This window comes from Megalobrama amblycephala, linkage group LG16, assembly GCF_018812025.1.
Source record: "Megalobrama amblycephala isolate DHTTF-2021 linkage group LG16, ASM1881202v1, whole genome shotgun sequence".
Lineage (NCBI taxonomy): Eukaryota > Metazoa > Chordata > Actinopteri > Cypriniformes > Xenocyprididae > Megalobrama > Megalobrama amblycephala.
Genome location: NC_063059.1, coordinates 22,220,572 through 22,245,492, shown reverse-complemented (window position 1 = coordinate 22,245,492; position 24,921 = coordinate 22,220,572). Strand labels below are relative to the sequence as shown.

General features: G+C 37.4%; 1 protein-coding gene across 1 annotated transcript in view; it reads left to right on the top strand.

Annotated features, from left to right (window-relative positions):
* The first annotated feature begins 230 nt into the window (after nucleotides 1–230).
* Nucleotides 231–24,921, top strand: part of sorl1 (sortilin-related receptor, L(DLR class) A repeats containing) — a 63,124-nt gene continuing 38,433 nt past the window's right edge. Inside the window, exons 1-6 of the mRNA XM_048159919.1 lie at nucleotides 231–540; nucleotides 9,056–9,172; nucleotides 10,522–10,650; nucleotides 12,672–12,833; nucleotides 13,109–13,176; nucleotides 17,647–17,827. Of these exons, the coding sequence (XP_048015876.1) occupies nucleotides 256–540; nucleotides 9,056–9,172; nucleotides 10,522–10,650; nucleotides 12,672–12,833; nucleotides 13,109–13,176; nucleotides 17,647–17,827 (942 nt within the window). The 5' untranslated portion in view covers nucleotides 231–255. The remainder of the gene's footprint in view (nucleotides 541–9,055; nucleotides 9,173–10,521; nucleotides 10,651–12,671; nucleotides 12,834–13,108; nucleotides 13,177–17,646; nucleotides 17,828–24,921) is intronic.

The window sequence follows — 24,921 nt, the reverse complement described above, 5'->3', positions numbered from 1 at the left end:
TTAATTATAATTAATAAATGTACCCATTCAAACACCCTTTACCCCGATTTTAGGGATGATGTTGATGTATTTTTTTTTCTTTCTTGTGAAACCGTACCCGAATAAACCCCTTATGTGGGTCTTGCCAATCTACAGTTTATGTAAAACAAAGCGAAACAAAACATCATGTGCCATCAGTATCCATGGCAATGAGTGTGTGAATGCGGTTGACCGCTAGAGGCGCCCTGTCACACATCACAGTCAACATACACAAACATGGCGTCAGAGCAGACACGCAAGATGCTGCCGCTCAGTCGCTGTGCCATGTATCTGTTATTATTACTCGTTCCCGGCGCGATCTCCTCCACGCTTCGACTTCACCATGACCAGAGATTCATGCTACCACAGGACAGGGGTTTCTCCCGAGTGAGTGCACACCTGGAGCATGCAGAAAGTCGCATCGTGCGTCTGGAGAGAGAAGTCAGGGAGGCTTCAGCCGCGCAGCAGCTTCGCGTTCGGCGGAATGCTGCTGGAGCACCCGTGCCAAAGGTTTATGGAAGGGTAAGCGAGGTTTACATTCATTAGGTGTTATTGCGTATAGGTGATAATGGCAAAAACATAGCTTTTGCATAACCTCATAAAATATTGAATTTAGTATTCCCAATAGTTGTGCACCATTCACCTTTGGTTTGCACGCAGTCACCTAGAAGTGTAATTGACCTGTTTGTCAGATGAAGGGTTCTTGCACGCCCCTTCACGATTGAACTATTGAGGGTGAATAATTCTCACCTTTCTCTTATGCTTTACTTGAAACATATATTTTTAGGCTGTATTATATAAAGACGATTTTTTTTTTTTTTACAATTAATCTGTCATTATGCCAAATATTAATTATATGCTAATAAGTAGAGATGTTATATGTTGCTGAACAGTGGGTCAACAAGACTTTTTTATGCAGTATTTTGTAGTAGTATTTTTGTCATAAAACGTACAGTACCATTTTCCCTTTTATTTCTGTTTCTTTGTTGATGCTAATTGTGGATGTTCCTTCTAGAATAATAAGAAGAAAGCTGGCATCTAATAATTATTGAGATTTTTTTAAATGATTAAATATTGCGTAACAAAGGGGTGACTGAGGCTAGTTGTCTCGTTTTTTGCTCCAGTGAATATTTCTCAGGGTAGGTTTATGTTTTAAAGTTAATTTCTTTATAAACACAAACCTAAAAATCTTACTTGAAAATATTTTCACAATTACTGGCTAGAAAAAGAAAAACATCGAAAGTACAGCCTATTGTTGTTTTTTTGGGCAACATTTAGATGGTAAAATGAAACCCCAAACAAAAAGGACTTGGGTAAAGTTGGTTTTATATTCGCACATTCGGACATCCCTATTCAATAGCCTTGTTAATCACACTACATTGGACATTCAGTGGACATTCACAAGTAAATATGCCATTAAAACAATACTTGCCTATTTTGATCGACTGTGAAAAATGTTGCAAGTTGACAATCGTTGGTTGTCAATATCATGTCGCTGCTTAAAATTCGCAAACATTAATTTATTGCACATTTATTGGAAAATCTGAATTTATCAGAAGTCCGAATGTGCGAATATAAAACCAACTTTACCCAAGTACAAAAAGGTAAATATTTTTGACAACTAACCCCAGTCTCCCTGTATATAAAATGATGTTGTTTGTTTTTACACTGAAGTGCTTATGCTTTATGTCTCGGGAATAAGAAACAGACTTCGCTCATCTGTGTTCCTATTAAATATGGCCCAGAGTTTCTTTGTTTGTTTACCATCAGGATGCAGCTTTATTACGCAAGCATTAACAAACCAGAAGGGCATAACTGGTTACACAGTCTTGCTGGGAAATTTCCCAGCTAAACATTTCAACCCCTTAAACGTTTTGCTTTGAGATGTTTGTTAAGTCAGGCATGCAACAGTTACTAGTTTTGCTTTACCATTGTGCCTTTGATTTTGAATGGTTCAAACGACTGTATTTTGTGTGAAAAACAATTATGTCTACAGAAACAGGATTGTGGTTGCTAGCGTAAATACAGGCATTATGGTTTTTGACCTCAGATCATGAGCTCAAACACACTCATCTAACACAGTGCGTGATGTTATTCGAACTATTATGTGTTTATGTCTCACTTGTGGCAGTACAATCTAAAATGCAGGTGTGATATGAATCTAGATTGGTTGATGATTATCACCTTGAAAGTAAAAACAATAGGATCTGATTTGAAAAACAAAGAATTCAACAGAAGAGTGGTGACCTTTTTTGAAAAATGTTTGGTTTATTCCAATAATATATGAAAGAAAAATTCTCAAAATGTGAAAAAGTCAAACTCTAAGGAGGGTATCATACCGTCTTATTATTCTACTCTAATGCATATGCAGTCAGAGCAGTGGGCGGCCACGAAGATTAGTGACTTTTCCCCTTTTCACCCTGTAGCGTGTACAGGAAATCCTCAGTGAAGTGTTATTAGTGTCCTGGATGGAGTCCATAGCAGTTGATATGAGGTGAATTACCCCCTCAGATGTTACAATTAAGATCTCCCATCTGTACCCCCTCCCTCCCCTTCCTTCCTTCCCTCTTTCAGACCTTTTGGTTTATGTGTTGTTTTTGGCGCTTAGGGGGAATCAGTGTTAGGTAAGAAGTAACAGACATCAATCCACTCTTTTTGTCTATTCAAGTAACCTAGAAAAAGTCCCCAGCTCTGCTAAGACAAGGATATACACTGTTTTAAAGGGTCTTTTTGTTGTCTTTGCAGACCTGTTGTGAGACACAATTACTCACCGAGTTTAGAGAATTGTGACAGAGTCATTATCATAAATATGCAGTTGAGCGCCAGACACCAAGAGAAGCACTTGAAGGCAAATGTCTTTGTGGACTTTGTAGTACTCAGTGTTTTTATTGGGGAAAAAAGGCTTTTAATCCAAACATTCCCATCTATATATATTTTTTAAATTTGACGCATTTGTTTATCGCGTTTGGAGACTCTTCCTTCTTTCATAATTTTATGGAATATATTTCGCAATTTTGACCGAGCAGCCCTGATTAAGCAATAATAATTCTTAGAAGACTGTTATACATTCAAAACAAGATTTCCAGTAAATTTAATTCATTTCATGGACCTTGGATCTTGATCCATTCCATGCCCTCGTATATTAAGCCACATTAAGTAGACTGCTGGCAAACAAATGCAATTTTGTTCTAGTATGTAAAGTATGTAATGCAGAATCATTACCATAGAGTAATACCCAGAATCTAAATGAGACTTGACATTCCCTCACCTTTTGCAGGATAAGCCTGGACTTACTTCATGAGTCATGAGAAGTCAGTGTTTAATCTTATTTGGTAATAATTTTAGACTGTATGACAGTTATGGTAAAACAGTATTATATTTTTTTGTATTTGCCTTTACTTTCCTTTAAATTTTTCCTATGGAAATGAACTTGGATCACATTAGTACTCCTGTTCAGACATGTATGACATATAAGCAGCCTTACAGGCAGAGTATTTTAGTTTCGTTTTCTGTGATAAGAAAGTTTAAAACCCTAGGGAAGTAAGACGGAGGGCAGTGTAGATGTTTATAATTATTCCATGGAGTATTACTGGAACTTGTCTGAACAGCCTTCTTGTTTACTTTCGGTTTTCCTCAAGTTGTCTTCTCTTTCATTAAACACAAGGCGAAGCCAAATTGACACAGATGAGTCATATAACTTTTATAGTAGTTCCTTTAAGGGTGTGTTCACACTCTTAGTTCAGTTCTTGTGGTTCTTTTGGTCCGGACCAAAAAAGAAAATTATACATTTAATCCTGGTTCACTTAGCATTCACACTATCATTTTTAAGACTGAACCTAAAGATGCAAAACAAAACAAAAAACTTCTTTAATGAAATATATTTTGCGATGGAACTTCCAAAATGGTGCGTATGATGGTATTTTGACCAGCTGAGAACTTGTGAAGAGTTATAAAATGTGTAAAAGAGTCAAAATAGCGGCAGGAATTCCTGCGTTGTGTGCGCACAAAGATCGAACTGTAATTTGCAACATTGCGACTATTTAGAAAACCAGGTATGCTTGAGCATTCTGTCCTTTTTCAGGTCGCACATTGTGACATCATGTCCTGTTTTTGGTTCGTTGAAATGTCTTTGGTCTGTGTTGATTTCATATTTCAGTCGAACGGATCCAAAGTTCGTTTGGAAGTGGATCGAGACCCACCTTTTCAGTGGTTTCGGTCCACTTGTTTGTTTGCACTGAGGTTCGGAATGCAGCGTTCACACTTAATCAAATGAACCGCACTAACAAGAGTGTTTTTGATCAAACCATACCTGTCAAGTGCGAACACACCGTAAAACAGTTAGTTTCCAACATAAACATCCACAAGAAAATTATAAATGAACCCAATATTAATCTTGTCAGCAATTATTGGATTAAGGGTGCTTTCACACTTGGTTCGATTGCCTGGACCGAAACCGATTTCGATTGCTCCCCCCTCCCCCTGCGCCCACTGGACTGTGTTCACATAATATTATTTGTGTCCGACCCGCGGTTCGTTTGTGTCATCAAACCAGCAGCTGTTTACTACTTTGCTTAGTAACGATGGCACAGGAGAAGGCGACAAAATGCATAACGTTGCTCTCCTCACTTTTATATTTTTGTTTTTGAATCGTTGGTTTTGTTCCTATCGGCGCTTGCGTCTATCTGCCGTGAATGTAGAATGCTGAAGGTGAGCAGAAATGAGAAAGGCTACCCAACAGCTCTCTGTTTACAGCACGTCAGTCACGCTCGTCGGTAAAGTGAGTGAAACGCACACAAACACACATTTTAATTCAAATTATACGGCATTAATAGAGGTTCACTTCCGCAATTTGGTACGTTTGCATTCATATCAGAAGCGAACCGTACCGGAGTTCACTTGAACCGCACCCCAGACCACCCTTTTTAAGTGGACTCGGGTATGGTTCGCGGGTGCGCACCCGAGTTCAGAAGACCGTGTTCACATCATCCAAACGTACCAAACTCTGACGTCAATCGAACCTGGGTGCGCACCAAAAGTGCTAATGTGAAGCACCCTAAGATTATTTATTAAAGTTTATGTGAACATCAAAGGAGAATGAAAAGTTTTCCTTTCAGCTTATTATGTGCAAATATTTCTAGAATGTTCATTCATTTCATTGTTGCATAACACATCCCTGTAATGGTCACATAATTTAACCATACTGAAATAATGAAACAGGCCTTTAACTGTACTTTAAGCCTTTAACAGGATAATGATTCCTCGGTTTTCCTTTGGTTACGGCCACAGTGTTATTAAATGTGTGGTTCACCCATATTTTTTCATAGTGAAACTCGTATGGTTGGTTGCCAGAAGGAAACCGGTAGGCAAATTGTTGAACTGTTGGCCCAAACGTTAGTGCTGCAGAGATGATGTCATGGTTTCAAGCTGTGCGTTGCTTGCAGCGATGGGCGAAGGTGCTTTAGTGCTTCCACTCTCTCGTTCTGCCTCCTTTCCTTCTGTTTCCCTTCTGAATAATACATAAGAAACTGAAAAACATGAAATAAATTAATTCTGTCTCTTATTCCTCATTGCTTTTTTCAAGCAAGAAGGAACATGAAGTTAATTGCACTTGTCTTATATTGATGCTTTCGGGATATTACGGTGATAGTATAAAAGAGGGCCCTGTTAGATTAGCAGAAAGTCCATTTGCAGGATAACCAGAAGTTATCCTTTAGACAGGCCTTTAACTCTCTGAATAAGCAGACACAAGAGTTTGCCAGGCTGAAATGGATCAGGTTGCAACCATTTGCTCTTTTACAGTGTTTGTTGGCAAGGTTGTGGGAAAAGCTCTTCTACACGTACTGATGAGATGGAGGGGAGGGGAGATGAAATCTAAACTGTTTTTCGAGATTAATCAGCTGTTATAAAACCAACAGTCAACCATAAACCATTTGAAGTACAAATTGACATTTTTTCCACACTAATTAACTGGACAAAAGTTCATTGATTGTTCCCATGGGTGTTCAATAAACTGTCTAATGGCATTAATGAATAAAAAAACATTTTGCACAAGGATGATTTAAAAAAAAATAAATGGATGGAAAATGGATTAAGAAAAGCCAGTAATAAAATAAAGGCACATTAATGATTGCATAAAAAAAGAGTTATAAATGTATTATTTTATTGTTATATTTAATTCATTTTAAATTAATTAAAAAACTTGTTGTTTTTTATTTTTCAATGTGCAAAGTCATCTATTTACATTTTTGTTTTTGACTTAATTGATCATTGATTCCTTCATTTTATTTTTAAGTGGCGTTTCTAGTCCTTCATGAACTCCCATCCACTGAAGCGTCAAACCATTGTTCTGTTGCCTGAAACAGCAACATTTACAGCAATGGTGTGAGTTTGGGGCAGGACTAACCGGTTGTTTGACTGGTGGCAGATGGGATGTGATTAAATTTACTTCTACTTTGTGTAATTTAAAACAAATATGTTGGACAGGTCATTAAAACATTGGCACAGTGTTGAAAGATGTTGTTACGCATTTAGAATGTAACATACTTTATTAAGTGAGTTAATATGATGAAATTGAATACCTTTTAGGAAAAGTATGGATTATATAGCTGTCATATAGGTCAAATGAACCTAGTGCACTGCTGTAAGTTTTCTTAACAGCTCTGTCAGTCTCCTAAAGTCTCTCTGTTGTACTAACATGCTGCTTGCCAAGCTGGCCTACAAGACAGGGAGGGAGATTTACTGCCTTGTCATGGTGAATAAAAATATGACTGTACATTCAAGGTGAGGTAATTTGAGGAGTCACTGTTTGTACATTACAAAAAACAAATATTCCCAAATGAATATCAGTATGCCTCTTTTGCTGAGCCTATGCTGTATATATATTTTTAAATGCTATAATGGAAGTATTTTTTTTGTTGAATGTCTGCTGCTTTTGTTGAAAGTCTATAATGTGACCTTTCAAAAAATGAGTAGCTTTAACATGCTAATGTTAAAGGGTAATACCTTTGTTCATCTTTGGAACACAAGTTAAGATATTTTTGATGAAATCCGAGAGGTTTTTCAGATCCAAAGAAAGCAACGTAATAGACTACCTCAGGGATGACGTGTTTTTGTAGGCCAACCCGGAAGTTAGCGGCGCACGGGTTCCCTCGGTTGAAAGCCTATGCATTTTTCCCCATAGACTTTTGGAAAATCACAAAATAAGCTCTGTGTTTAACAAAGGGTTATGACACTTACAAGTTTTGTCTATCAAGATAATCTTTACAAGTTAACACAACATTTATACATTTTGAAGCCTAAATAAAGTCGTCAGATATAAAAGGCTAACGGTAGGCTATAAACGGACTACAGCACACTATGGTCGCGGATCAACATTGTCACCACCAAGCTTCCTCAAACTTTATTTAAAAAACAACTTTATTTAAAAACATGCTTGCTGATTATGATCTGCGCTTTATGAATACATATCCACTTTTTCATGAGAAATGCTGTCCATTTGTTTTGTCCAAAAATGTAAGAAAATAATTTTGTTTATGCATGCCTCTCTGAGATATTTTTATCTTTTGTTAATAATGTTTTATTTATTTGTTATTTTGTTAGTTTATATAAACCTTAATATTATTTTCTTTGTTTAAAAATTCTTATGCTTGATCATTGTGCCCTAAATAAACTTTAAAGATTATCTTTCATTGTATTATGTTTGATTGTATACTGTGTTTGCATACCTTTTGCCAATTCGCCAGAAAAAAAAAAAAAAACGCGCTTACCATCTCAGAAGCACTAGCTATGGCCGTATCAATTTACATTAACTGACAGGTAAAACTTATAAGAATGTGAGAATGAAACGCGGGCTAGTGAGTGTGATTTCCTGTTTGTAATGATGACGTCTAAAGTCCCCGCCAAAGGAAGTAGTCCCTTTTAGCAACTTGTTAGCAACTGCCGTTTTTAAGACACAATAAAGGTTTAAAAAAATCACAAAATTATAGCTGGTGTGTTTTATGCCATAGATCAAAACGTGAAAATATTTAGAGGCTTTGTTAACCACAAACCTTATTTCAGGCGATTTAGCAAAAACCCATAGACTTTATGGCGATGGAACCGGAAGTCCTAAAATGCTAACTCGCTTCCGGGTTTTGCATACAAAAACACGTCATCCCTGCGGTACTCAATTACCACATTCACAGTCCAGAAAAGTAGTAAAGTCATTGTTAAAATAGTCTTTAAAATTTTAAATGTAAAACTTAAAATTTTTTTTTGCTCACGAACCGTATTCTCATCGCTTCATAACATTAAGGTTGAACCGCTGTAGTCACGTGAACTATTTTAACATGTCTTTACTATCTTTCTGGGCCTTGAAAGTGGTTATAATGCTGTATGTAAGTAAACCTGTTGTTTGCCAATGATCCACAACTTGTTCCTTAGGAAAAGAAGTGGTGTTGGTGCTTTTCGTTCTTTTACAATAACAACTTTTTGCAACTTCTCTTTTATGTCTGACAGGAGATTTCAGAGTAGAACCCATTTGAGGATGCCATAGTCCTCATGCAGAAGTTTGAATTAAAGATGAGACAGGCTGTTCTTAGTGGAAAGAGAAGAGGGGGATGGACATGAAAAGATGACACACATTTCTTTGTTCAACAGATCAGATTGGGACACCGCAGCCCATAGTTTCAGTTTTCCTGCCTCTGTGGTCTAGCTCAGCTAGCTTCCGTTCTGTTTGTATGTATTTGCAGTTGTGTTTGTTTTCTCAAAGTCTGTCAGTCTTAAGTGCAAAAGACACACCCGTAGTTTTTTATAAGAGTCTACGCCACAAACTCAAGGCTGTCAAATATTAATTTTAATTTTAGCCAGTATTACAAATTCAGTATGAGAGAAGCAGAAACTGAAAATCAACTTTGAGTGAGTTGTAATGTGTTATGCCCTGACAGCTTGATTTATACTGTGGAAACCTGGATACTTGTCTAACCACAGCAAAATAAATTCCACTTAAAGCTAGTCAGCTACATTTCCATTAGTTGTTCATCATATTTTGCATTCACAGGCCAACCTGAATGATTCTCATAATCAGATGGTAGTCCACTGGGCTGGGGAGAAGAGCAACGTCATAGTAGCGTTAGCCAGAGACAGCGTTGGTGCCACAGATCCCAAGACCAGCTCCGTGAGTATACCATTTTTATCCTATATCATTTCAAAACTTTTTTTGACTTCCAACATATATGGACTGTGCGCTGTAAAATACCAAGAATATCTCAACCTGCCCTCTGAGTTATACAGATGAAATGCCTCCCGCTGTTCTTCAGTTCCCTGCACTTTATAATTTTAAATGCTGCCGACGTAACTCACTGCACAGCCTAGAAAGACTGTCTTGTGACCTTGAATGCTATTTTTCTATCTGTGTGGCAATAATTGCGAAGTTTTCGATAATTGCAAAGCTTTTATGTTAAACGTTATCTAATGCAAATGCAAGAACAAAGGTGGCACGGTTATACTTTATGGGGTGCTGGAGATTGAAGTGCCTTACGGGTGTTCTTTGTGAAAAACAAGTCAAAGCAAATTAAATCGAAAAGAACTTCAGATGCAATAAAAGATTCTCTAGATGCTTTATTTTCAAAAGATTAACTGCTTAATTATGATCACTTGCATTCTTTGAGCCATATTCTAGTAGATTCGCATGTATCCTCCTTGGAGAATACAATCCCAGAATGCATTGTGATACAATCTGTGAAATTCTGCATCCAAGGTGGCCAAGCATGAATGAAATAAAATATTGATATTCACTTTATTTGTCTTTGATGGGAAATTTGTCTTGGGCTCATAAAACGTACATTCCCCTGCCAATTGTAAATAAGTAAAAGAACAATAATACAATCTAAACCATCTCACAATATAATTATGACAATAAAAATTTAACAAAAAGCAACTAAAGTGATGTTAATTATGAAAAAAACAACCAATACTGAAAAATATTGATAAACATAGTTGAATCTAATTAAAATGGATTATTCTGCCCAAGAAACATTAGATTATCAAACTGTATGCTTGGCAACATGCTATCAAACTGAATTAGTCCTAATGCATTTCACATAAGGAGCATTATTTTTGAGACATATGAAGTTGTTTATGTTAGCTTAGCAACATTCTAACATCAAACTCAGTTCAATTCAGTTGTAAGAGGAATCCAAAGTGGAGCTCACTTTAGACAAAAGGAGTTGCTTATTAAATTGATATTTTTAGCTTAGCAACATGCTAACATCAAACTCTATCAGATTCTTTTGAAAGCAGAGTCCCATTTGGAGCTAATTTATAGAGCGATGTTTTTGAGACAAAAGAAGTTACTTCCTAAGAATGTACCAAATTAGTTTCATATAAAAATTGCCATGTTGACTTAGAAGGCAGCTGCCTCTGCAAATATTAAACAATGCAGCTTACTACTGTAGGTTTTGGAACAGAGCTACAATTTCAGCAGTGTATGAGGTTGAAAATTGACATTTGTTGTTTATTTAACAGGTGTACGTGTCCTATGACTATGGAACCACCTTCACTGATGTATCAGAGAAATTTCTACTGTCTGGTGACCGGGAGGGCAAGAAACAGGTCATCTCACAGTTTTACCACAGCCCTGCCGACAACAAACGAGTAAGTGTGTGAGAGACATTAGCTGGCCTATCAGCGTGACATCCTTGAGTTGTCTTGTCTTTGTGAGCTTAAGCCGAGGTCATACAAGACCGCTGTGACACCGACCGCTTCCCGGCCATCTGCAGCTGTGACCTTCCAACACTCCAATCTCTTATACACCCACAGATGGTGTTATCCAAGAGAGCAACTCCAAGAGCTGGGCAAAAATACAAGCTACATCCTTAATCTTTTGCCCTTGGCACCCACCGTAACTAACTGCTCCATTGAGACTTTGCGGGGTGCAAAGGCTCATGGGAGTTGGAGTGGGGAGCTGCAGATGTGGCAGAACCGCTGTGGGACTCTGCATTGCGTCTTTGCAGGGGCTGACGGCAGCAGACGGTGACCATTCATCTGGAGTCAATGATGTGGCTGGCGCTGCAGCTGCCGCCTGCTGCTGCTGAAGGATTGAAGCTAAAGTATTACGAGTGTAATTTGTAAAGCTTACAACTTCTTGGTAGGAGCACAGGGCTGTTTAATTAGATTTCGAGCGGTCAGAGTCGGTCCACATGTGGAGAAGAACTCTGAATCTCGGTTGTTACAGATGGGATAATTAACTGAGATATTGGCTGGGTGCTTGTGCGGTTTGTTGTGGAGTATTTTAATGCATTTGTGATAAAGTAATAATCCTGGTGTAAAATCTCATGTGAATAACTGTGTTAGAAATGAGCTGATAGGCAATCATAATTGAATCGGAGTCCTAGAAGACATACTGGACTTGTTTTTTTTTATTGATCTCTTTATAGTGGCTTTGACTTGGAAGTGTGAAAGGGTTTTACTGTGGACTATTATTATTCACTATTTAAAAATTAATATTGATCTCAATTAATATATTAACATTAATAATTAACATCAATAAGTCTTTACTTTTTAACTATTATTAATAATATTAAATATAATTATTAATTATTATTATTAATAATAATAATTCAAAAAAAAAATTATTAATTATTATTAGTGCGTTATTACTTCTCTAAGCTGTTTTTGACTTGTAGTCTTATAGTCTGATGATGGTCACGGTTCATGCTGGAGATGCATATGCTCTACTTTCTTATTCTTCTTCTTTTTCTACTTTTTCTTTCATTTTTCTGTACAGCATTAGGTTTCTTTTTAAGTCGAGTGTTTCTGTTTCAGTCCCAGTCCTCATTGCTTCTGAATCTGGAGAGAGAAAGTGCCCTGCTTCCATAATCAGGCCATGGAGAGGACAGTTTATAGTGAAGTTTATAGGGAAGGTTCTTAAATGAAAGATCAAAGAGAAGGGAGGCAGATTAGAATGGCAGAAATGCATAATCTGAATAATTAATAATGCTAAAAATATGTTTTTGTACTATGCTTAAATGCTTTGATGTTTTTGTGGTGCCAATTGCCTGAAATAAATATCTATATAAATTATAGATCTTCTGTTGTGTCGTCAGTCACTACAGAGGTTAAAGAGATAGTTCACCCCAAAATGAATCATTTATTCACTGTCATGTTCCAAACCTGTATGACTTGTTTCTTTTTGTGGAAAGCAAAAGAAGATATTTAGCAGAATGTTGAGGCTGCTCTTTTTCGCCCACAATGAATGTGGATGGTGGTTTATAATGGCAAGTTATAAAATGACAAAAAAGCATCATAAAAACATAAAAAGTCTGTAGAACTTAGTGGCATTGGTGCCACTGCTCTGAAAGTCTGGAGCCCTGACAGTCCTTATGAGTTGTGCACTCTGAGACTTCAAGTCAAACAGGCCCATATTTTGGTCATTTTACATTGTAAATCTTGTAGTCATATGGGCTACTTTTATTTTGCTTTTTGTAGCTAGGCATTATAAACTGCCATCTACTTTGGTTGTATAGAATATATATGCCTTGCGTCTCCTTTTAAGATAATAAAATGGTATTTGTAACATTAGGTTGAGTAAATCATGACATGACAGTATTTTTAAATTGTTTTTTTTTTTTAATTTTATATATATATTAATTTCTTTTCTGATTTTTCCCTTGCAGTACCTATTTACTGATACCACGAACAGTTACCTGTGGAACACCTTTGACTTTTGCAAAAGTGTCCAGGGTTTCTCCATCCCATTCAAGCCAACAGACTTACTGCTGCACAGCAAGAGGCCTAACTTGGTCCTTGGTTATGACAGTTCTCACCCCAATAAACAGGTATGATCACCGTTTTCCCTCAGTACGGGGCTTTTTTGTATATCCTGTGTCCAGTTTTAATAAGATGAATGGCACTTAGCTATTTGTGGAGATTGCCCTTTTGAATTTTGCACTAAGCAGCATGTTTTGATTTGAGGTAATCAACCATAATTTTCATAGGAGAAACTGGTACATGACAAATGTTGAAAGACATTAACTCTTATAACAGAAACTGCTGACTCTTAAGGGCTTGTTCTTCTTTCTCTCCGTTTTCTTTTTTAATTTCCATTTGGCAGCTGTGGAAGTCAGATGACTTTGGTGAGACGTGGGTGTTGATTCAGGAGCATGTGAAGTTCTACTTCTGGTAAGATCAAACACTTTGAGGGTGTTGCCACAAATCACATTCTGAACGTGTTCATCGTGAAATTTGATTGTGGGTGTGATTGCTGTCATTGGCTAAAAGTAGATTAAATAATCAAACATGCCAAATTATTCCAACATGTTTGTAGTGATATACAAAACTATCTATCTATCTATCTATCTATCTATCTATTATTGGTATGAAGTTTAAATTGAATGCTGTGAAGAACTTCAATGCAGTTATCTATTTATTAGTATCCTTTTTTAGGATGTTAAATTGATCAAAAGTGATATTAAATACATTTGTAATGATTTTTATTTCAAATAAATACTGCTCTTTTGAACTTTTGATTCATCAAAGAATCCTAAAAAATGTATCATGGTTACCTCAAAAATATTAAGCAGCGCAACTGTCTTCAACTTTGATAATAATAAGAAATATTTCTTGAGCACCAAATCAGCAAATTATAATGATTTTTGAAGGATCATGTGACACTGAAGCCTGGAGTAATGGCTTTTGAGCGGCAGTAGTTAAGTTATTTTTCACTCATGAGCAGCTCGTGAATTGACAAACATACAGTGTTTGTATGTATAATATATACATATACTACATACTCTACATGTATGTGTGATCTGCTTTTTTTCCCACTTTTGACTGTTATTCCAACCCACTTATTTGCACAGATATTTCATACATGGGTCATTACTGTGGTTTTGATTGCTGTCTAAAAGAACAGGGTGTTAGTTTGCGGCTCGTTGATATGATAAACAACCGAAATTATCAGAAATCAGGAAGATTTCAGGCAAATCCACTTCTTGCTCTCCACGCTCTTCCGCACAGGAATTTTGCAGCAGTGTTTGTAATTTGAAGAGGGTTGAATGCTCTTTGCTGTCTCACTCAATTTACGAGTTTATGTAGGAATGTGAAACTCTTGCTTTGGGTTGCAGCCAGCACTTCGTGTTTGCACAATCAGGCACTGGCATCAAAAGCAAGCAGCAAATAGAAATAACAGAGCGCTGCTTATTACTCTCCCATTCCGTAAACATTATGCCACAGGATATGATCCGACCGGAAGACCGGAGCTAATTACAGTGTTATGACTGTAATTCATCACAGACGTGATTAACGTTTTTTTTTTAGCTTTAGCTCAAATGTCTTGAAATGTCTCAATGCCTGAACAAATTTATTTTGCACATTATTGCAACAGAATAGTCTGAGATATTTAAGGAAGAGGTCAGTGTTCTCAAGCATGTGGGCTGCCGTCCAGAAAGACTGCTTGATTGTGAAATAGTCGGTTGTGGATGTTTCTCTGATGAGGCTCAGACTGCGGTCGCATTAATATTTGATTGTGTCTACCAGCCGTGGCCCATTTTATCTGGTGGAGTGGCAGTCAGTGGCTGCAGAGATAACATCAGCGACCCACTGCGATGGCCCAACACAAATGACTCGAGAGCTCGGAGACCAACTACACCATCACTGCAGTGATAACCCTTCTGTTCTTTGCTCTGATAGCTTTCTCAGACTGTGCCTGGCTTAGGATTGTCAGAAGAACCTGTACATTTCAAACAGCTTCCCTTTTTCTGGTTTGACAGACATTTTCTTTTTCTCAATGTTTTTTTTTTTTAGAAAGGGTGATCAGGAAGTGTTGCGAGCCAGAAACAAACTTGTCACATGTTGGATGTCTTTTAGGGATGCATGACATATCAGTTTCATATCGCTTATTGGTTGATAATTTGAATCTTTTAACTGTAACTGTTCTTGCTCATTTACTCTGTTTTTACATTTAGCTTACTTTTGTTATATTCAAATTTTAAAAACACTAATAATTTATTAACACTGTTAAATGTAATATTTAGCAAATCTCAAAATGAATATATACATTTTTCATACTGTACATTATAATGCTGTGATGCCTAAATTCAATTGTAGCATTTAAACAGTAAATCTTAATTTTAATTTTTATAAAACATTTTATTTTTAATTAATCTATCATTTACATTTTTATTAAAGGTTTAGAAAATACATTATTTACATAATTACATTATTTTTCAGGAATTACACATTATTTCAAATAAATGCTGTTATTTTGAACTTTATTCAAAGAATCCTAAAAAAATGTACATTAAAAACAGCTGTTCTGCTTAATATTTCTATGGAAACTATATAATATAGTTTCCATAGAAATATTAAGCAGAACAGCTGTTTTTAATGTTGATGATAATAATCATAAATGTTTCTTGAGCATCAAATCAGCATATTAGAATCATTTCTGAAGGATCATGTGACATTGAAGACTGTAATTACCATCACAGTACTAAATTACATTTTTATTAATATATTAAAATAGAAAATGGTTATTTAAAATTGTAATAATATTTCACAATATTACACTTTTACTGTATTTTTGATCAAACAAATGTAGCCTTGAGTATAAGAGACTACTTTCAAAAACATCTTGTCAACCCCATACTTTTGAACACTAGTGTTTCTAAGACATAATATTATAGAATTTAATATCATTCGGTTTTTAGCCTAATAATTGTTGATTTATTGGTGTCGGCTAGAATTGTAATATTAATGCATCACTATTGAAGACTATTGTATTCTTATAAATTTTTAATGTAGCAGTCAGAAGGAGTAAGGAAGTCCTGTCAGACAGCTTGACTGCTGTTTTAAAGGTCAACAAACAGACCTTCAGTGTGTGTTTGGGTTTTCTAGGTGTGAATTGTGTTTGTTGACTGTATTCTCAGAGCTCTCAATTGGTTTTCAGCTTTAATCTAGACAAAATAAAAAGGCGGAGCTGCAGGGCGGGTTGAAAGAGCTGTAAGCCCGTTTTATCCGTCTCTCACTCCGCTGCTGGACAGGCTAAACTCCCAGTTGTGAAATAGAAAGCAAGCGGCGAGGTTTGTGTGTTTGTTCCCCTGTGAGATAATCCCTTTATCCTCTAGCTTGGTGATTTAAGAGCCAGTCGCAACAATCAGCACCCCTGTGTGTTTAAAGAGGAAGTGAAGCCAGGCCTTTGGTCCAGAGTGGAGAGAGACTCTCCCATCCGTTTGTCTGTAGTCTTGATCTCCCACACTCACCCTGAATAATTTATCAGTAACATTATGCAGGAGACACAGGAGGAAAATTGGTTCAGTGTAAGTTGTGAAGTGTAAAGTTGCTTGAATTGGCTTTGCAAGTGGAAGTACTGTAGCTATTGATCACGTATAATAAATGCAACTGCATTTGCCCTGGAAAGCTTCTGCATTGTAGCACATTGCAAGTCATTAGGAAATACAATACCAAACATGTTAGTTACTTTATTATTATAATATTGTATCTTGAAGCAATGTTCAAATGTTTGTGGTTTGTAAGATTGTTTAAATGCTTTTGAAAGTCTTTGGGGGGGGGGGACTCCAAAAAGTCTTTAGTTTAATCATATTTATAAAAGAGTGCCTGGAGGCGTGTCCTGTGAGCTGAGCTAGAGTCCCGAGTATGTGCAGCTTTTGTGTAGAGATCGTCTACAAGATATCAATGGTTAGCTAAACAACTGTATTTAAACACACAATACACCATTGCATTATCCATGGATAACTTTTGAATCACTATAATGAATATAGCATATAGTGAATGAATAATAAAGAAGTTATGAATTCACTATGTGTTGTTTACATTATATGCACTTATAGGCGCCTATTGCCAACAAAACAGACATTTGAAGTAGTTTTACTCACCACCTGCTGTTCCGACTCATGACCGGGATCATTAACGCTAGACCGCTCCATCTTTCAGTTTCAAACAATCTGTAAATCCAGCGTAGAACTGGGCCTTGTTTATGAAACCATAAGCACCGATCCTGAGGGCTCGAACAGCCACGGAAAAACAAGAGATATTCTCCATTCATTTTAACCAATACAAACGCAATTGCAACTATCAGTTTCTATGGTGATTTTAATAACAAATATCGACAGCGCATCAATGTAATGTATGAGCACAAAACTCTCAGCTCCGCTTAACGCTGAAGCAAGGTTATCTTTCCTTCACAACCAAAAACACACTTCTTTGGTGGCATTGTTGATTTTGCGAAGTCCTGTGACCTGTGCAGTGAAAAGAGAATTTTTGGAACAGAAATACTCCATCATACGTGCAACTCGTGTTTTGAAACTTTGTCCCCGTTTAGCATGAGAATCCAACTCTTTAACACTGTAAACAAGTCAGAATACATGAAATAGCATTATACCCCCCCTTTAATGTTCTCAAAGACTGCATTTGTTTGATCAAAATACAGTTAAAACAGTAATATTGTGAAATATTATATTATCTTATAATTATTATTACAATGTAAAATAAAAATAAAAATATCTTTTCTATGTTCATATTTGTAATTTATTCCTGTGATGAATTTTCAGCAGTCATTACTCCAGTTTTACTTGGGTTAATGAATGTCCAAAAAATTAATGTGCAAGTATGTGTGTCTTTCTATTCTGCTAGGGGTGTGGAGCCATACGACAATCCCACCACAGTGTTTGTCCAGCGCCACGAGCCCCAGGGAGACTCCAGCATCCTCAGCAGCACAGACTTTTTCCAGAGCGAGCAAAACCGCCGAGTTATCCTGGAGAAGGTGGACAGCTTCCAGCTACGGGACAAGTACATGTTTGCCACCACCACCAGGGTAAGGGTACACTCCAACCAGAACGGAGCTGCAAATGTTCGAAGGATAATTTGTAATTTCAGGCTTTTATATAGCAAAGAAGGGAAGAATAAGCAGCACTGAGCTAGTGTTCAAAAACTGAAAATGTGAAGAGTGCCGAGAGTCAGATCCGTGCCAAATCCAGTTGAATGCCTCTCCTGTGAGTGTGAGTAAACACTCTTCTGAAGAGCTGGAGGAACGATCCCGCTCAAGATGAACAGGCAGTGATAATAGGCTTATTTAAAGCCATGGAGTCGGATGAGGAGGATTCCTGGTGTGTTTATCCAACACTGAACTTCTGCCCTTTATGACAGAAGAGTAATTCAGACAGTTGACTCTCTAGTTGTTAATCTAGGCTGGTAACGAAAAGGTTGCAGGTTTGAATCCCACTGGATCATTTTGCCGTCAAACATAATAATTGCCCCAGGAGGCACAACCTGTAATACATGTACTGTAAGTTGTTTTGAAGAAGAAAAGCATCTGCTAAATATGTAGCTGTGAACAGAGCAGCAGAAGTATGTAGACTGTTCCAGAAGGTAGGCGTTTTTAGTTATGCTTCCTCCTAAGAGGCCAAAATTGGCCAGATTCTAAGGCAGCATTGTATTTATTAGGGGTGTAACGGTACACATATTCGTACCTAACCGTTTCGGTACAGGGCTTTCGGTTCGGTGCACGTGTGTACCGAAGCATGACATTGAAACATTGTAGCTTAACCACCAATAATCGCAATAAGCTCTGCGTTTTGTTACTTTCAATTAGAAACAAAGTGTCATCCTTCAAATTCTGTTCACGAAATCACGAAATTCAAACAGAAAATGCCGTTTTGACGCTCTTTGATGCGGCATGACAGATCGCTGTACAGGCGGCTCAGTTCAACCGGCAGTGCGAGCGCGAGTGAACCCGATCATCTCTTCCAGAGTAAACATGAAAGAACATCTGAAGGTATGATGAAAGATACAGTACAACTTACTGAAATGGTCATATCTCGTGTAATTGCTCAATCAGTGTTTCAACGGTGGAAAGACATCAATGAAAGCTTGTAAACAATATGTCATGAAGCATTTACCTCAGAAAAGCCACAGTGTCCAAAGTTTGTTTGTTCGGTAAATGAATGTTTGTTCGAGAAATGTTTGTTCGAGAAATGAACTCTTTTGCTTAATATATGCAGTGTATTAGCCTATATAATCATTATATTTTACTTAACCTTTTAGTGATGTCCTGATTAGGCTATTTAATGTATGTTTAAATAAATATGTCATGAAAATGACAGCCACTGTGTAGAAGTGGTGGTTTGGACATTCAAGCGATTTTAGACCATTGGATGTGTATTATTATATTGAGCTACTGCGCTGATCCATTGTGGCACACAAACACTCATACAGACACTAGCTCGCACATCACGTGAAGATTGCACGGACAGAGAGGAGCACAGAAACTCGTTGTCAGTGCTATCTTGTGATTTATCATTAAAGTAGCTTAGAAACTCAAGAGTTATAGCATATATTTTTCTACTTTTGAAGTAACTACTTACAAGCTTCACAATTAATATAGAGACAGCATGACTAATTCACACACAAATGGCTCTCATTAATGCATTCAAATAAATGTACTGGTACTGTGCTAATTTATCTGTATCGGATTTACAACGAGCAGAAATCTGATAAGGTAACTGCTGAAAGTGAGTGTCAGAGCACTCTTTCATTAGGAAAAAATATCCCACCTTTAATTGTCAAGCATATTTACAGTATAAACCTTGTCAGTGAACTATGAGGACAAAACAAAGAAGAAGAAAGAAACAAAAAACAAAATAAGCGTTCATTAATCGTAATCGAGGTAAAATATTCAATTAATCAAGATTTTGATTTTAGGTCATATTGTCCAGCCCTATGATGAAGTCATGCGACCGTGGACTAGTTTGTTTATATCTTTATCTTTTGAGTTCTTCTGATTGTTAGACATCAAAATTCATAAGTTTTCTTTTAATTGACCCTTCGCCGGGAGTTTGATTGACAAGCGATCTAACCAATCAGAATGCCGCATCTGCCATTTTGTCCAACAAAGCAGCCAGTAGTTTGAAGATTAACCTCAGTGGAGTTAAACTTGAAAAATTGTGTATATTGACGTCTTTCCGCGTTTGAAACAACATTCATTCTCATGTTCATTCATGTTTATTTGAGGCTATAAATGGACCAGTAGGAAGAGATGATCGATTCACAAGCCGCTTGAGCTGAGGCGTTTCAGCAATCTGTCACGACCATGGTCACGACACATTAAAGAGCCACAAAACAGTTTTTATTGTTTGAATTTCTTTAATAACTACACAGTTTGAAAGCTGGGACTTTGTTTAATATTATAAGTAACCTGCTTTGCCTTGTCTGTCGACTTTGCTCCACGATGTGTTTTACACTGTGTGTGGCGTGACAGCGCCACGGCTTGTCGGACAAAGCAACAGTAACTAAGGGGGGTGGGTCTTTGCGAAGGGTCAGTTGTGAAGATCATCAAATCATAAACTTTGGTTGGTCACAGAGTTTATTTTCTGCAATAGTCCAAAGCCCAATGGAAAAAAATCATATTGGCTTTTTGTCAAAGAAACCAGAGTGATGTTAACTTCTAGGGTTTCCTACAAAAATACATCATCCCTGCAACACTCTATTTATTGGTACTTTAAAAGCATGTATCTTGTATAATTTCTGTTTGTGCATTTATATAATTCCATGCAGATCTATGAATTAAGAATGTCATCTAGATAAGCAGAAACTCTGAAAACGTGCACTGCATCTCTCTGGGCTATTTATTTATTTTTGACATTTTTATTGAAGTTAAATACTAGCATTATAGAATAATTGAAAAACTAGTCAACAATAGAAAAACTAAACAGGGTTAAGGCTGTATCTGTCAAACTGTCTTATTAGCATCACATCCAAGATGGGAGCACAATTCAGCTTGAAGTATTTGTTTTCCGTTTGATTTGCATAGTTCTTGGTTGCTGAAACAATGACTGTCTAGACTACATGTCTATGCTGACCGCAGCTAGTGTTAAATTTCAGTGTAGCTCTCACCCTTGAGTGTATTCAGTGGTTAATCATTTCCACCCCACATCGGCTGGCATATCACTAACCTCATCCCACAGTAAATGTCTGACTGCCCAAAACTGGATGGGGCATCTGTCAGGTCACACATGGCACTGCCAGGTTGCTTAAAGCAGAAGCCGACCCAAGTCATCCATTAAATTGGAAAGAAATGTGTAATTTATCTGCGGCTTCAGAAAGCCAGAGACTCCGTGGGAGTTTTGAGGGCTGTTTATGAGCGGTGCTGCGCGGATGGCACAACCGCGGCCTTGGACAGCGTGCTGGAGGAGCTGCCTGCTTGACAGTTCTGATCTATGTTGCGTTAATGAAGTTGTGGCTTGGTTTCCCTCGGGTGCTTCTAACCACTCATGCACCACTTATATGCGTTCTGCTGCCCAGTGCCGCCATATGGTCCTGTCTTCAACACTGCGCTGTACAAACGCCACCGAAAGAGTTTTATAATTGCTCCCATTGTTCTTGTTTTGTTTTAGTAAAGGAATAGCAAATGCATAAATGAAAATTCTGTCATCATTTACTCACCATCATGTCGTTCCAACCCTGTATGACTTTTTTTCTTCTTTGGAACACAGATAATATTTTGGAATTGTTTTAAACGTTTTTGTCCAAAATATCTTCTTTTAAAAATAAGTGTGGTTTGGAATAGCATAATGGTGAGTAAATGATGACAGAATTTAAATTTTAGGCTGAACTGTCTTTTTACGGATCCCGAAGGCCATTTCAAGCGAGACGAATGTATGAAAGAAGCAATACGCACTCACTTTCTGAGTGATTTTGTTCTGAATTTTCCACAAACGGCTATGTTCTGGTGAGCCACAGTTACAGTTAATATTTTAACGGATTCGGATATTTCGCTTGCTGAGTGAATGGATTTACAACAGGATAATTAGTGGTTTTCATGGTCAGACCATTAAACTCTTTGCAGCACACATTGGTTATCCACATAGCGCATTAAAAAAAAAATTATCCTAAGGAGGTCTATGACAAGATCATAGGCCAGAGCAAACAGCTCTGTGGAATTTGTCTGGCTTGGCTAGTTGTAAACATCTTTACTCTTGAGGAGAGAGAAAGTGACAGGCTTGTCGAGAGCCTTGGCTTGTTGATGGCTGTGTGTGGCCTGGCCCTGACCCTGCTGGCCAGACGTACCCTAGAGCAACCCCCTCTCTCTTTCTGTCTCTCCTTTTCTCAGTCTCACACTCACTCACTTAAATAAAAAAAAACTGCTTAAATTAGTCTAAGCTGGTTTGTTGGTTCTGACTGGTTTAAGATGGTCTCCTAACCTCTATACACACTTAATAGTCGTTCAATATTTGAGAAGTGTTGATAAAGATTGATATAGTTAAAAACTGACTATTTTACCCAATGTTTGTGTGTGCTACGTATATTTGCTATGTATATTTTTCTTATTGGATTATCATTTTGTTAGCTTAGCAACATGCTAACACCAAACTCTATTGGAATCAGTGAGTTGCTGCTTGTGTAACATGTTCTAAATTAGTAATTTATTAGATTCCATGTTAGTTAGGATGCTGTCTATGTAGGTAGTAGGCAGCGAGGCCGTTCACTAGGTTTTGGACCATATCCAAAGTCTCTTGCCATTCGGACGACATTGATGTCAGTCTTTTTCTCCCTTTTTCAGTCTTTTATCCTCTTCTCTTTCCGTCACTGTGTCTCTCTCTGACTCACTCTTTTGCTCTCATTGTGTTGAGTCCCTCTATCTGCAGCCCGGCTAATAGGATTACCATAATGAATATCACAAGAGCCTTTGGCAGTGAGAAGCTTCTAAGACTAATTAAAGCTGTGGAAACCAAGGTCCTCTCATCTGAGGGATTTATCCATAATGTCATAGAGATCTTTAATAATAATTAAGTCTTTTCTCTTCTCACATCCTCACCTCACTGTAGCCATGCAAGCTGCTTTAGTGATAACCTGGTTTCGGGGTGTAATCTGAACTTTGATAAAGGAAGATTCTCATGGGAGAAGGAAGGAAAGGGATTGTAAACACAATCTTTCCGTGTCAATAGGCATTAAAGTGGTGTCAAATTAATGCATTTAATTGAAATACCATTTATAACAACAAAACTCTTGTAAATGTAGATCTTTAACCACACGTTTCCATTAACATCCTGTCAGTAAGTGAATCAGATGTTAATTTGATAATGGCTCAGATGGGTCCAGTGAGACTGATTCAAATGAGGACTATAATGCTGTAAACAGGAAGGGTTAAATTTAGCTATGTTAACCAGCCAAACCTAAAATTTGTAAGTTGAATTGACTGCGTTTTCAAAAGATGTAATATAAGTCTAAGGTGTCCCCTGAATGTGTCTGTGAAGTTTTAGCTCAAAATACCCCATAGATTTTTTTTATTCATTTTCTTTTAACTGCCTATTTTGGGGCATCATTAAATATGCGCCGATTCAGGCTGCGGCCCCTTTAAATCTCACGCTCTCTGCCCCCGGAGCTCGCGCTCGCAAAGTTCACACAGCTAATATAACCCTCAAAATGGATCTTTACAAAGTGTTCGTCATGCAACGTCTAATCACGCAAGTATGGTATTTATTTGGATGTTTACATTTGATTCTGAATGAGTTTGAGGCTGTGTTTTCCGTGGCTAACAGGCTAAAGCTAACATTACACACTGTTGGAGAGATTTATAAAGAATGAAGTTGTGTTTATGAATTATACAGACTGCAAGTGTTTAATAATGAAAATAGCGACGGCTCTTGTCTCCGTGAATACAGTAAGAAACGATGGTAACTTTAACCACATTTAACAGTACATTAGCAACATGCTAATGAAACATTTAGAAAGACAATTTACAAATATCACTAAAAATATCATGTAATCATGGATCATGTCAGTTATTATTGCTCCATCTGCCATTTTTCGCTATTGTCCTTGCTTCCTTACCTAGTCTGATGATTCAGCTGTGCACAGATCCAGACGTTAATACTGGCTGCCGTTGTCTAATGCCTTGAACATGAGCTAGCATATGCAAATATTAGGGGCGTACATATTAATGATCCCGACTGTTACGTAACAGTCGGTGTTATGTTGAGATTCGCCTGTTCTTCAGAGGTCTTTTAAACAAATCAAATTTACATAAGGAGGAAACAATGGTGTTTGAGACTCACTGTATGTCATTTCCATGTACTGAACTCTTGTTATTCAACTATGCCAAGGTAAATTCAATTTTCCATTCTACAGCACCTTTAAACAAAATCCTTTGTAAAGACAGTATTGTTCAGATTATCATTTTATTGCAGACTGCAAACTCAAAACTTGGGTAAAATATAATTTTCTTTTTGCTGTGACACTATCGATTCAGCAGGGTCACTACAGTTGAGCAAAAGTCCATCCAACCATCTCAGCAATGCAGAACTTCTCACACTGTGTTCTTCAAAATGCTGCAACATCTACACATTCTCACTCAAGCTTGAAAGTCTGATATCTCTTCCAGGCTGAGTGACGAGAGAGACTGCCAGCACAGTACGGCTGTTGTTCCAAAGATAAATGCTTCCTCCACAAAGAAGGCAAAGTGACTCCAAAGCCAAATATTCATTGGGCTGGCTGTGCCAGAAACGATTCCATTCATGTTGCCATGTAATAATAGAAGGCTTTTATAGGCGAATTTCGCTGTCAAGTTTGTAGTCAGGGACACTTAGATGCTATGGCAGCAGAATGAGAGATGACAGTTTTCTCAGAGGGGCTGTTTGTGGATAACTGCCTATAAATGCCTAATAATACTGTGAGGGTTAAAATTGAAGGTTGGATCTATGTGTTAGACGCAAATGGAACCTTGGGAGAAAATTTCCGACCTCTGACCACCTGACAGGATTCGTTAACAGCTCAATCACACAAAAACAGGTGTGCATCCACCTGTGTAGCGACTCTGTGCCTTCCTGGAAGGTGGTTATGATGGTGGAGGTGGTTATGGTTATGAGTTATGATACTATTGAAATACAATAGCACCTTTCTGACTTTGAGGTG